At 39.3% G+C, this 14,379-nt stretch overlaps 1 protein-coding gene across 1 annotated transcript; it reads right to left on the minus strand.

Moving 5' to 3' along the window:
• Positions 1-159: 159 nt before the first annotated feature.
• tgoln2 (trans-golgi network protein 2) lies at positions 160-7,397 on the minus strand. The gene is made up of 6 exons (XM_055049020.1): positions 7,189-7,397; positions 4,093-4,399; positions 3,980-4,046; positions 2,959-3,861; positions 2,701-2,784; positions 160-1,864 (listed from the first exon to the last, which is right to left on the minus strand). Exons 1-6 carry the CDS (start codon positions 7,241-7,243, stop codon positions 1,859-1,861), a joined length of 1,422 nt encoding a protein of 473 aa, XP_054904995.1. The 5' UTR covers positions 7,244-7,397; the 3' UTR covers positions 160-1,858.
• Between the last annotated feature and the right edge of the window lie 6,982 nt (positions 7,398-14,379).

Below are 14,379 nucleotides of genomic sequence, written 5' to 3' on the forward strand. Positions count from 1 at the left end.
GTCCCGGTTTGACTGGGGCCTAATCAAGCAATTATGTCACAGCAATCAAGGTCCCACAAGCACAAATACTGCTCTTAGAAAAACATTCCTAATCTTTACGACACCAGGAGTCACATAAAGAAGAGTGATTTGTGTCACTGTAAATCACACCTGCATTAGTCAAGTTTTCAAATTTATTTATTGAATAATTAGCATAAGTAATCACTTCACTTCAGGACAATAGGATAAATGCCCGCCCTTACATGCCGACCTTTGTGGAGTTTGGACATCAGTGTCAAGACTGCAAAAGACTTGCTGAGGTTCACCTCAAACAACAGGAAGCTTCAGATCAAAGCATCATCATGTGTCAGAACTTTCAGTCAGAATCTAGATGTACGATCTGTGGGAGGACCGGAAAACTGCTGTCAGAGCGAAAGGTGGGATCAGCTTCAGTGGAATGCTGTATTTGCCAGCTTTGAACTCTTAAAAAGTTGTTACTTTGTTTTGGTGTACCTCATAAAATATCAATAAAATACTTTAAGGTTGCAAATTTGAGAAAATATCGAGAAGTTCAGGATGTGGGAGTACTTCTGCAAGGTACTGTGTCTGTTAAATAAAGCAACTAGCATGAAGTCTTGTTATAGTTGAGGGCACTTTTTAAAACTAGAGCGGTTTTATAATAAAATGTTTTATCCATCCAGTTGAGAGTCATGCTGTGCATATCAGCTTTAACCAGAGACATTAAGAAGCATCCTTTTCTGTCCTGGAATGATAATGTAATTTAGCAATTTTTTGCCCTTTTAACCCATGCCTGTTTGCGGATAGCAGGGATTAAATTAGAGAGGTGCTAAGGGAAAAAAAGTGACAGAAGAAAGTTAGCAAATAGCTTTTTAATAGAAGCAGTCAGCTGTTCATATTTGATATGAAGTAAAACAGCAGAATGTCTATACAATTCCTTCTGAAACTATTGTGACACTTAACTCAGAGGACCAAAAAGATGAACTGTTTGGCATACTACAAACATGGCTTCCAGGAAGCAGCAGATTATTTTCTCTTTCACCAAAACTTGCTAGAAAAAAAAGATTACTGAAAATACGAGGTAAAGGGGAAAAAAAAAGACAGCAGCACAATAAATCACAATACTTCCTTAAATAATTTGGCACAGGTATGGCTTTTTTTTTCTAAATACAAAAACAACTTCATTCAAGGGGAAAGAACAAACTCCTTATTTTAGTGGTCATGTTATGTGTACAGAGCAATATTTTTCCTGAAAGAACCAAAACAAGGACTGCAGACAAATTCAACCCCATAAATGCAATTGAAGGTAGAAAAAGTATATTGTGGACAACAGATCCAACCCATCAAGTGGTATGAAAGTTGAGACAAAAACAAACACACACCCAAAACAGCAAAATGTCACCATTGCCCAAGCATACGATGATTGGACCGACAAGATTTCAACAGTGGTTCCAAAACAGACTGTGTAAAGAAACAGCGCAAATAAAGGCATTTAAACAGAAACATTACATTGACAACTTCCTCAGGTGCATGTTGAAATCTGTCCAGTATCATAAGACGGAAGTGCAGACGACTGATTTACATCCCGAGTGAGGACCTTCAGCAACCTAGATTGCAAAATACTGAAAGCCTGTTTCACATAACGTCCTTTATTTACTTCCCTCTATCTGAGTCCCCTCCACCTCCCTCCCTTTCCCAATAAGGCATCAGTGTCATCTGCATAGTCATGCAACATTGAGAAGTCAAGAATAGAAGAATGTCCATTTAACAGGTCATTTAGTTTTAGTGCAGATCCATGATTTGTATCCACTCGCAGTCTACTAAAGCCGTTTTCTCCTGAGCGTCTGTGGGCAACTTTGGATCACATCTGTAAGAAAAACAGTTCAAAGTCACCAAAATTTGATTGGATTTGATGAGCCTCTCATCCACGCAGGTGGTGAAATAGATCATCATCGTAATGCTTAAACATGGCGGTGGTGGTAGTGTGATGATCTGGGGTGTTTTATTGATTTAGCACCCAAATTAATTTTGAAGTTCACCTTTGAATTTCAAATTAAAGAATCAAAAGAAGAACACTAAATGAAGGCTTTTGAGCGGCCTAGTTAAAGTTTGGACTAAACTGTGACTGAGATTCTCCATCATGACCTTAAACAAACTGTACATATTCAAAAACCTATCCAGCGGTGCTTCCCCCTGTCATATAGCTAATCCGGTTCCAGTGTGGTCCAAAGACTGGAACAACCTGCCTGTCCAGTTACCTGGGCCAGGACAGGTAGCACAAATCAGTTGTTTGTGCTACAAATTCTCTGTTAAGGAAGCCGAGAGGAATGAGGTCCAAACTGTATGCCTGCTGAGATCCAGTTAGTTCAATAAGTGCAAGTGGCAACAGCTCGACTTTGGATGCACTAAGGACCTTTAATCTGTTTGCGTTAAAAGCCTACAGATCGATACTTCTTTCCAAATCCCTTTTTACTCCCCTCTCAGGCTAAAGCTAACACGTAACTCAGTTGCAAACTTCTCTTTATTGTTGTTCTTTCAGTCTCTTGTAATGTCAATTCATTCTTAAAAAACATTAAACATGAAAATTTACAATCTCACATTTTGTTGAAAGATTTTTCTAAATAAAAAGGTAAAGATTTTCTCTTTCAGACTGAGTTTGTGCAGTAGGATGGTTTTTCATAATTTATTGTTGCTGCAACTTACATTCTGTTCCAGCTTCTGGTAATTTGAAGATTTAGGTCGACGTGTGGATCTGGAATTCTTCCCTTCCAAAGCGAAGGCGATAATCTGGATAAAAAAATTAAAAAATAAAATTTTGATCAGTTTATTTTATAAACATTTGCTTTAGGTTCCTATAGACTAGCTGTCAATAAGAGAACTGTGGTCTGACTGTGCTTAGGGCTCCTTCACACACCACTTTGGAGTTCCATAAAGTTCAATTTCATTGTATGTTTAAAGTACCTTGCGCTTGTTGTGTATAGCGATGTAGAGAACAGCCACCAGCACAGCTCCAGTGACGAGGTAGGCAAAGAAATGACTGTTTTCCCCCTCCATCTCTCTTGAATCCATTGTTTTGTCAAATTGACTACCTGAAGGGTGCTTTCCCTGCGTCTTTTCTCCATTTGTGTCTTTATTGTCCAATTCATCAAGTGAATCGTCTGGGTTATCCAATTCGCCAGCTAAATCATCTGTGTTATCGGATTCACCATTTGGGTCTGCATTTGGGTCTTTATCCGAGTCACCAGGTGGATCCTGTTTTCCCTGCGTGTTTGCTGCCTTTGGGTCTTTATCCGGGTCACCAGGTGGATCCTGTTTTCCCTGCGTGTTTGCTGCCTTTGGGTCTTTATCCGGGTCACCAGGTGGATCCTGTTTTCCCTGCGTGTTTGCTGCCTTTGGGTCTTTATCCGGGTCACCAGGTGGATCCTGTTTTCCTGGCGTGTTTGCTGCCTTTGGGTCTTTATCCGGGTCACCAGGTGGATCCTGTTTTCCCTGCGTGTTTGCTGCCTTTGGGTCTTTATCCGGGTCACCAGGTGGATCCTGTTTTCCCTGCGTATTTGCTGCCTTTGGGTCTTTGTCCGGGTCACCAGGTGGATCCTGTTTTCCCGGCGTGTTTGCTGCCTTTGGGTTTTTGTCCGGGTCACCAGGTGGATCCTGTTTTCCCGGCGTGTTTGCTGCCTTTGGGGCTTTATCCGGGTCACCAGGTGGATCCTGTTTTCCCGGCGTGTTTGCTGCCTTTGGGGCTTTATCCGGGTCACCAGGTGGATCCTGTTTTCCCTGCGTATTTGCTGCCTTTGGGTCTTTGTCCGGGTCACCAGGTGGATCCTGTTTTCCCGGCGTGTTTGCTGCCTTTGGGTTTTGTCCGGGTCACCAGGTGGATCCTGTTTTCCCGGCATGTTTGCTGCCTTTGGGGCTTTATCCGGGTCACCAGGTGGATCCTGTTTTCCCGGCGTGTTTGCTGCCTTTGGGTTTTTGTCCGGGTCACCAGGTGGATCCTGTTTTCCCGGCGTGTTTGCTGCCTTTGGGGCTTTATCCGGGTCACCAGGTGGATCCTGTTTTCCGGCGTGTTTGCTGCCTTTGGGACTTTATCCGGGTCACCAGGTGGATCCTGTTTTCCGCGTGTTTGCTGCCTTTGGGGCTTTATCCGGGTCACCAGGTGGATCCTGTTTTCCCGGCGTGTTTGCTGCCTTTGGGGCTTTATCCGGGTCACCAGGTGGATCCTGTTTTCCCGGCGTGTTTGCTGCCTTTGGGTTTTTGTCCGGGTCACCAGGTGGATCCTGTTTTCCCGGCGTGTTTGCTGCCTTTGGGTCTTTGTCCGGGTCACCAGGTGGATCCTGTTTTCCCGGCGTGTTTGCTGCCTTTGGGTCTTTGTCCGGGTCACCAGGTTGATCACCTGGTGGAGCCCCTGAGAAAATAAAAAGCAGCAATTAAATTAAAAATATCACAAAACAGACTGAATGGCAACAGATCTTTTATTGCCGAATGTCCTTCCATCTTGATTTCTTGCAAAAGTTAACCGATAATTTCGTACAACTTAAAGTAAGTGAACCTAATCAAAGTATCGTTTTATATTAACGACTGAAGTGACAAACTGCTTTGAACAAATTTGAAAAAATTTAAATACAAAAACAACAAAGATATGAGAAATGAGTCTGTGTATCAGTGTCATAAAAATTAAAATTCCCGATGTCATGTGAATGTACAAGTTAATCGAATGGCTTTGCCAAGGCTTCATTATGACATTTTATTCTGGAAGCATTTTCTAAAGTAAGGAAGCCAACTCTGGGTGACATAAATTGAAAATACTCAAGACATCAGTATGCAAGATTGCACAGTCATTTGTAATCTACAGTTACTTACAGAAAGTGAGATAAAAAAAATAATAAAAAAAAACTCAACAAAAATGGCCACAACATACAGTGCCCTCTATTTTTAATCACTTTGGATCATCAAACTTACATGATATGAGACAGAAATAAACTTGATAATTCTAAAACAGACATTAAATGGCAATTTTATTCATCAAGTAAGAAAAGCTACCCAAAACAACCTGGCCCTACTCCCCTCGTTAAATCAGTTGATTAACTAATCGAATTACGACAAAACGTCATGAGCCAGGCCTATGCCCAACTGTCTGACCCGTACAATAAAAAAACATAAAAATACTACATCTGGTAGCAAAAAGAACAAAAACATTTGTCTCTTTAATGATATCAAAACTCTAAAAGACTGATTAGACAAAAGTGGAAAACTATTGAAGGCGTGTATTCCATTACTTGTGGTGTGAAACACTGTTTCAGGAAAGGATAATCCAACCTAAACTAAATATGGTGGCAGCAGTGCGATGGTTGTAGACTGCTTTAGCACCTGGACAAAATATTGTTTACAATAATGAATTCTGCTCTCAATCAGAATGCTCTGAAAGTCTGCAACCTTAATCTGCATCCTTAATCTCAAGGGGATTATAAGATACTGCAATATGTCACTCTCACTGGTTCTAACAAACAAAATGAATGGTGTAGTCAAAGTCTGGACTTTAACTGTTGATGTGTTACTTTTAACATAATTCTGCAAATGAGAGAAGGCCAAAATTCACGCACAGCAATGCTAAATACACATTGGCAGTTATTGTAACCACTTGATGTGTAGCCAACAAATTAGGTTTAGGATGCAAACTGTTTTATCCTTAATAGATTAAATAATAATAATATAAAAACTGCACTTGCATTTAGTTAGGTGATCCTTGATAACATTTATCCAGTGATTTTAAACATGTACAAAAATGCAAAAACAATAAAAGTTGTAAAAGGCAAACCATTTTTTATAGCAATACATATGGATAAGGTGAACTGACCTGAAGGTCTTTATTTTTTTATTATAATTATGAACATTATGTTTTAAATTTGCAACTGAAATATTTGCCATATACTGGATTAGTGACAGTCTTTGAATGATCTATTTGACAACGCAGATTGCATGCAGTGGGCGTCTGCATCTAGAACAGGAAACAATCTACATTCTGCCTCTTTCAGGAAACTTGAGAACTCCATCAAAGTCATCTAAAGGCAAATATTTAAACTGTAATGTGTCTTTAGTTTAGGAAGCGGTCTGTATCACAGCATTTTCTAAAATAGCATTTTGAAATAGTTGTCACCCTGCTGTAAGTATTAATGCTTCGTCTCTAGTTTTTTTTTTTTTTTTAGTCTCTGTGAATACATGATTCAATAACACCTCGACTTCTTTGTTTGAAAGCTGATTTTTTTTTCAGGCAAAATTTAAAAAATGGCAAAACAAAAACCACAGGTGAGGCTGAGAGAAATGTCACACTAGCGAATAAAATGACATTAAAACTGAATCTAATTGTTCATCGCTGCACATGGTTTAGGAGATGAGGCTTTCTGTCCTGTGCATCTGCTGTGATTCTAAACCTTGGAGACGAAATGTGTGAACTCTTAACAATCTGTCAATGGAGTTAAGGTTCAATCCATGTGCAAAATCGAAGCATCGTGCTCCGTGAACCAGTCCTCCACAATTTTTGTCCAATGAACCCTGGCATTGTTATCTTGGGATAGCAATGCCATCCGGGAAGAAAACGCCCCACTGATGAAATGACTTGTAATCAGAGTCATCTGACCTCATTCTCAACATGATGTTGTTTAACGTGAACCTGCCCCCATTGAAGACACACAAGATGGGTGAAATCATTTTTGTCTGCTTCTCTTCTCACCCTGAGGCGGATATGTGTGGACTCATCAGACAACGTGATCTTCTTCCATTGCTCCAGAGTCCAACCCTCCCTTGCAACTAAAAAACTTTTTCTTCCGCCTTGTTTTCTTCTGGCCACACAGTTGTTCAGTCCTAGTCCCTTGAGATCAAAGATTTTTATTTTCAGTTTAAAGATAACGTCGACGAGCTTGACCGAGGTGAAAAGATGACCTTTCAGGTCGTTCTGGTTTGTAATTACCTGATAATATGGCCGCTTTATGGGGGATATCCGCACATTTCTGGAATTTTCTTATTCAACGTGCTTGTTGTCAACTCTCACTGTTTTTGACCAACAACTACATTACGTAATTAAAGTAAAAACAAAAACCAGTAAACAATGGCTGATATTATGTTCTGACGCGACTCGTGTTAGTCTTTTATTTACAAATAAAAGACTACATAATTTAAACTACACAAACTTTCACTCACCTGCGGCCAACACGCAGAGCATTAAAATGCAAAGTGACAACAAAGCCGTCCGCATCGTGTCCGCTGCGTCCACCAGCCGGCGAAATGTAAACCAAATCTGTATAATCTAATCTGTCCAGTCCTCTCAACTCAATCCAAAGAGACAAACGAAAGCGGACAGGTTGTAAAGTCTACGTCAAGGTTTTGCTTCCGTGTATAAACCGCTTTTCTTCTGCTGCTCCACCAAACAGGAGGAGATGTCTTCCGCCCCCTACCGGTTGAGTGCGTGTATTACATGGCTGCGGCTTCGTCCAACGTGGTCGCGGAACTGCGTTTATTTACCATTTATGGTGACTTTGCTAATCGTTGTATGTTTCGTATGTATGTATGTAATGAATTTGCTAATTGTATTTTCATTTTGTAGAAAGTGTAGAAATTTAGCAAACAGTTTCAATTATTTTTCATTTTATTATTTTTTAATAATGACGGAGTATAGTCTAACTGAGGACATTTCACCTGAATGTCAGATAATCACAGATAAGTGTCCAGGCACTGACAGAAATCGGTGAGCTCCTCCTGTTTGAGACCACTTCCTGTAAATCCCACAGGTTATACAAGACAGAGAAACAAATGTAATTGAGTGTTGTTAAATTTAAAATAAAAAATGCTACATGAAAAGCTGTTTTAAAGGTAACAAAACACAACCGCAAGACTACAATACTTTTCCCACTGAGTCCAGTTGCTCCAAAAAGTGTATAAGTTTGAAGGAGCTGCAGAGATCCACAGCTCAGGTGAACTAATTTCAAAACATTACATTCATCTGAATTACTAGTGGCAAGTAGCGCAATGATTCAGAGTTCCTGTTTGCAGTGTGCCCAAAGCAGCAAACATGAAAGAATGTGCTTTGCTCAAATGAGACCAAGAATAAAAATTTATAGAACTCAAAGATGGTGGCGACAGAATCATGCTGCAAGGATATTTCTTTTTTTAGCAGGGACAGGAAGCTGATAACATGATGTGAAAATGATAAACAAACAGAGACATAATCACAGAGGGGAAAAAAAAAGGATTTACCAAGCCAAAAGTTAGACTAACATTAAAACAATATCCAAATAAGTATTGGAAAAACCAGGAGTGAGAAACAAAATGATCCTATACCCAAAAATGATCTCCAATAAGTGCACAGCTTTATACAAAGGACAAGAGCTCACCACCGACCCTCAACATGCAGACTGGTTTCAAATCATGGTACAGTCCTCACTTTTGGTGTTGGTCTGTCAAACAATATCTTGTGGTTTTGGTTGTGATGTGACAGTGTTAAAAAGTGCAAGACGTAGAGATACTTTTACCAGGTGTTGGAGACAGACTACATGATTATTGCTTCGATGGTAACAAGATTGAAATACTACCTTTGATTAAAGGCTAAAAGGATATAAGCTCCATAAATGTCTATCCATTGATATCTGTGGGATTATTGACTTACTGAGGAATTAAGAAATTCTCTTTCCTGATAAAACTGAGACGTTGGTTGATGGTCTGAGGTCCAAACAGGTATTTGGTGTATTTGGAGGAAAGGACATAGTTGTTGCATTTTGTTAAATTTGGTTTTCAAATGTTAAAGAAACACAAATATTTGAACTAAGTCCAGATCCAGGCATGCTACATGTGCATCCTCCTTTTGTATATTTGCCCTTTCTCACTCAGCAGAGCACAACCTTGATAAGGAACAGGATTCAGACTAAACGGACACTGGTAAGTTTCCTCCTAAGATATACAGGAAAAACATTTTAAGACAATTCAGGCGTTTGCTGACTGGAGCTGCCTCACATCAAAAGTTTATGTGATAAAGAAAAACCTTACATATTATGTACTTTCATTTCACCAAGAAGTTTTTTTTTTTTCTCATACGAAATGAAGGAGGCATTTCTCTAAATAGTTTCAAGAACAGATTTGATAAACTTGTACAATTTAATGAAATGAAATTCTCCTAAATAATCAGTGGGAAATTTTTTCCATTCACTTCTTCCAAGCCTTTCTAGAAATTGCTAAACAGCTGCTTGCAAGTTTCCGCTGTTATTTTTATAGACACAGCAATCTTACCTCCAGTCAGAGTCATCATGTTGGTCAAATAAAAGATCACTTTCAACCTAAATCAGAGAGGGAAAGGATTAAAGCTGCAGGTGATGATGTGTGCAGGTGAGTAGAAGTATTGCTGATATTTAAAGGTGTTGAGTCAGCACATACAGTTTGAGGAAAGGACCAGGAGTCTGAAACATTGTTTTATTAACCCCTTCACTGTCACCCCAAAAACACTTAAAGGCAAGTCAATGAGTCCATGAAGACACTGGTGTCCTCAGTGAAAGTGAAACGCAGGAGCTTCAACTAGTGTGGACATCTACCTTTATGCTCTTTATCCTGAAAAGAAGCAGTTTAACTCAATATAAATAAATAAATAAAACAAACTTTGATCAGATTTTTTTATTTCGTCTGATAAAATGAGCAAAATCAAAAAAATATCACTTCAAAATTCTAATGAGAAAGTAATATTGTTACAACAACTACTACTACTACTACTACTAATAATAATAATAATAATAATAATAATAATAATAATAATAATAATAATAATAATACAGGAGAAATATTCAATTCATTGATCACATCTCAGATTTTACCCCAAATCCATCAAAATTTGTCACTACTGCCATCTTGTGGCTGCAAAGTGACATGACGCGGACTGACCTCAAAACGAAGAGGCTGTGGTCGATATTGGACTCCATCAACAGGTGGCAGTATTGATTCATGCTGCACATTTCAGAACCACCAACAGTTCAGCAGATCGCGGAACTCTTGCTAATTAAAAAGGTTTCTCAGCAAGTGCAACTCTATTCTTTGGCAGTCTAGTGTATTTTTATTATTGTTGTTATTATTATTATTATTCTCAGAAATAAAACAGCACTCATTGATCCCTACCTGTAGCAGTGCTGCTCCTGAACACGTGCAGCGGCTTCAGAGGGGAGAAGATAATGATCTAAATGTTAATTGGAGGTGTTTTACATCTCAGCTGGGTGCGTGGGACCTGTGGGCTGTTGTAATGAATATGTTTTAATTGTGGCAGGCCAGTTGGCATTTGAAAAGTCCAACGATCCCTCTCATTCTTGACACCCATTTGCATTTCCATCTTTAAGGTCAAACGGGTATGAATAATACATTAAGGAGAGTCTTAAGCTCGCAGCGCGCCATACCTGTCGTCACAAAGGCACCAGCTGAGTCTTGCTAAGCTCGGTGAAGGCTACAGAAACAATCGATTAATATCACTTTGGGGAAACCGCGTGTGACGCCAGCACCGCATCCTGTTATTAGCGGGACTGTAAGGTCACGGATAAGTCGATAGCAGAAGGAGAATCGAGTCTTTCCGATTCCACTCGGCGGTCGCTGATCCCGAACAGAGGTCCGCGCTAATACGGCGCGACTTTCTGCGAGCCGCTTCAGGACGCCTGAAATGAAATGATTAGCCTGGAATAAATCCGAGATCAAAGTAAAACCTGGGATGGAAAAAAAAGCAATCCTGGCAAGAGATTGCAGAACTCTAATGAGCAAAAATTAACATGAATTAAATCTGACCTCGTGCTCACATGGCAGATGTTTAGAGGAGCGGCATCCAGAAAATGTTATAAAAAAAAAGAAAAGATCAACGCAAACCCTGCAGTTGATCTCAATCAACAAATCAAATCGATCATTATTTAGGTTTTGCAGGTTCTTCTTCGCGATCAGATACAAGTGCTGCATGCACCTGGTGGGGGTATTTCTTACATTTTGCAAGGTTACAACCACAAACATTAATGTATTTTACTGGATCTTTTTTATGGGGTGTACCAGCAACAAACTGGTGCATAATTGTGACATTGATTCAAGGATGTTTTTTTTTTTTTTTTTTAAATCATGGCATCCATTTATATTCCATTCCTTCGACTATGACGCCATTAAATTAAATCACCTTTCAGATGTCTACAGTAAAAGGAGTCCATCTGTGGGCAATGAATTTTTTTTTTTTTTTTTTTGTATAAATCAAGCTGTTCTGCAAAGACCCAGCTGGTTTGAAAGAGAACATTAAGGAACAAACAGCGCAGCAGGCAGGCCTGGGTGGAAGTTATGGAGAAATTTAAAACATGGTAAGATAATCAAACGACATGTCCGGCTGTGAAGTTTTCATGTTGAGTGAGTATGAGACACTTACTAGCCATGCGTGGTCGTCCACCTGAACCAAGAGGGCAGGGAGATCATTAATCACAGAAAACAAGCTGAAGGCTTGTGGAAACTCTGGAGGAGCTGCAGAGATGCACATCTCAGAGAGAAGGACAATCAAACAAAAAATCTAACTTTTATGGAAAAGTGTCAAGAAGACATTCTAAGCAAAAAGGTTTTCCACCACATGGTTGCTCAGATGAAACCATACTGAGTTTTTTTTATTTGTATTTATTTATTTATTTATTTTGACCAAGATGCAAAGTTGACCACAACAAGCTGTGAAAACCAACATTTCACATCACTCTGAGCACTTCATCCCCACAGTGTAACGTGGCATCATGCTGTACGGATCCAGCAGGGACGGAGAAGCTGGTCAGAGTTTATAAGAACATGAACAGAGCAAGAGAGAGGGCAATCCTGCGAGAAACAGACACTGTGTGAGGGACCAAACATAAAGACAAAAAAAGGTGTTCAAAAACAACTCCTCCCCCCCGACCCTCTCCAAATTAATAATGTAAAAAAAAAATAGTTAATAAGTGGTTGAACTCCAAAGCAAAATAAGTCAAAATATAAACAATCCACATTCGGTCTGTTGGTGTTCAGGTTTTTCCCCACTTTTGGAGCCATTTTGTCCAAATCTATGTGCACTTCCTCACAGATTGCAAAAGCCTTAAAACTGTGGTTGGTGGAGGTTTATTTTTCCAAAACCATAAACATACAGAAAAAAATTAAGAAAAAGTTCAGATTAATGCACGTGTTAGAACGATCTAGTCAAACGCCAGATCCATATCTAATAAAGAATTTGCCACATCATTTGAAATTGCTATCTGCAGACATCCTTCTGTCTGACAGTTCAAATAAAAATATTCATCAATTATTTTAATTGTTTGGGTTTTTTTTTTTTTAATGTGTGGACAGCTGTTAACAATATAACCCAAACAACTTCCCGCTAAACGTGGTGCTGCAAAGACGAGGGGCGCTGAACAGAACGCAACGCTTTCCAAACTTTCACTTCACAGGTATGTTTTTCATCGTACAATACGATAGTGCACTCTTTTGAGTCATCTGAAAGTCTGCAATGTGACAAATGATCAAAAGTCAAAGAAAGCGTTACGTAAATAATTTCATGTATGTTTACATAAATACTCAATCCCTATGTAAAGTGCATATATGGAGTAAGAGTTGAAAAAAACTAAAGGAACAATCCTGGATGCATGAGGCGGCAGATTTGCTGGCTGTTTTGACACCTTATTACCTGTAATCTTATTGATGGATCGGTGAAGTGGCTCACAGCAGGCAGCCGTGATTTGGGGCTGGAATGATGTAAGGCAGAACGGGGAAAACAAGTAAAGACTTATTATAGCTAATGATTGTTTAAAGCAGAGCAGGACACGGCTGACAGTTTGGTGTCACCATAGGGGGCTCTAAAGCAGAAACACATCCTCAGTCTGCCAGTCAGCTGGGTGTTTTAGGAGAAGGAGTTAAAATTGTGACAGAGACCACTCTGTTGCACAAAAACATAAAATGAATACGTTTAGTAGCCATAACTAACTTCTGTCATATTTTATGCTCTTTCTTGACATTGTTAATGCTGCTTATCAATTATTGCATTGACTCACTTTAGAAGAATAGTATCAGACACTGATTTCAAAAACAAATGTGAAATCAGATTCCATCTAATGAAATGACTTTGGTAAATCCGGTGGTTTCTTTGTTTACTCTTATCTTTTTCTTCAGCTTCATCTTTCTTGTGGAGTTTGTCCGTGAGCCAGTGACTGCTGGACAACTCCAATGCCAGCAGTCTTCCCCATGACTGTGTAGATCATTTCTGTTTTAACATTTCTTTAATGACCTTGAGCAATATTAAAGGTTTGAAGTGAAACTGCATTTGGGGTTTTATTTATTTTATTCAAATGATCAAAATTAACATAAATAAACAGAGTAGATCTGTGCATGACTTCAATTTTTTTTTAACTGGATTATTGAAATAAGATAATTTGTAAATGGTGTTACTTTGGATTTGAAATGCGTCTCCATATGAAAAGTGATCTTCTGTTCAACAAAAGCACAAAACTGAATGTTAAAATGGACATTTAGCACATTTTCGATATCTTTCTGTGGACCACATCTTGATTTAACTTTCGGAGAAGTGGGCGGTGGTGGTTGTCAGTGGGCCTGTCTGGGCCAGCTCCCCTTCTGCTCACACATAATTGGTCCAGCCCTGGCACCAATCATCATCTCCAAAGCCACCAAAAACTGTAACCTACCTTGTGTATTTTTCACTAATTGAAATGCCTAATGAGGTCCCAGGAGTTCCATCCCATTACCTCAGAGTTAATTAAAGCCTCCGCAACGTGCCAAACGGTGAATAAAGATGTTGTAAAAGTGCAGGAAAGGGATCGAGAACCCGAGCAGGGTCTGCAGAGCCGGGGATGGGGCTGACCTGCTTTTTTGTCATTGTTATGGGATCTTATACTCTAAGACGGAGCAGATGTCTATAATTCTTTTATTTGTATTTATTCTGGGCCTGAGATGTTAGTCTCTCTGGGTTCTGGCTCTCATTTTCCAGTGCGGTTAGCCTAATTCTGCTTTATTAAACATTAAAACTCCTCGCCACCCTCAGCAAGGTTTTTAAAGGGAGGTTCTGTTTAGGAGCAAAATGACAGGTGTGAGTGCTTGTGGAGATTTTTCAACGTATAGCTGTGATAAAATTTAACTGCTCATTAACACTGCAACTACAGTTTTTAGTTCACTATTATTACCATTGGTCAGTAATGTGGCAAAATAAACGCAAGCTGCATTCCCAAGTTTAAGAAACCTTAAAAATAAATGTTTCAGGCAGAGGCGGACTAAGATTTTATGTGGTTCTGGGCAAAACTGTTTTTTATGTCCCGTTTTTAAAGACAAACATTGGAATTTTATTTTAAGCAAGGTTGAAATATTGAATCTATATCAGTAACAGTG

Source organism: Poeciliopsis prolifica, unplaced genomic scaffold (genome assembly GCF_027474105.1).
Source record: "Poeciliopsis prolifica strain line A6 unplaced genomic scaffold, Auburn_PproV2 SCAFFOLD028, whole genome shotgun sequence".
Taxonomy (NCBI): Eukaryota; Metazoa; Chordata; class Actinopteri; order Cyprinodontiformes; family Poeciliidae; genus Poeciliopsis; species Poeciliopsis prolifica.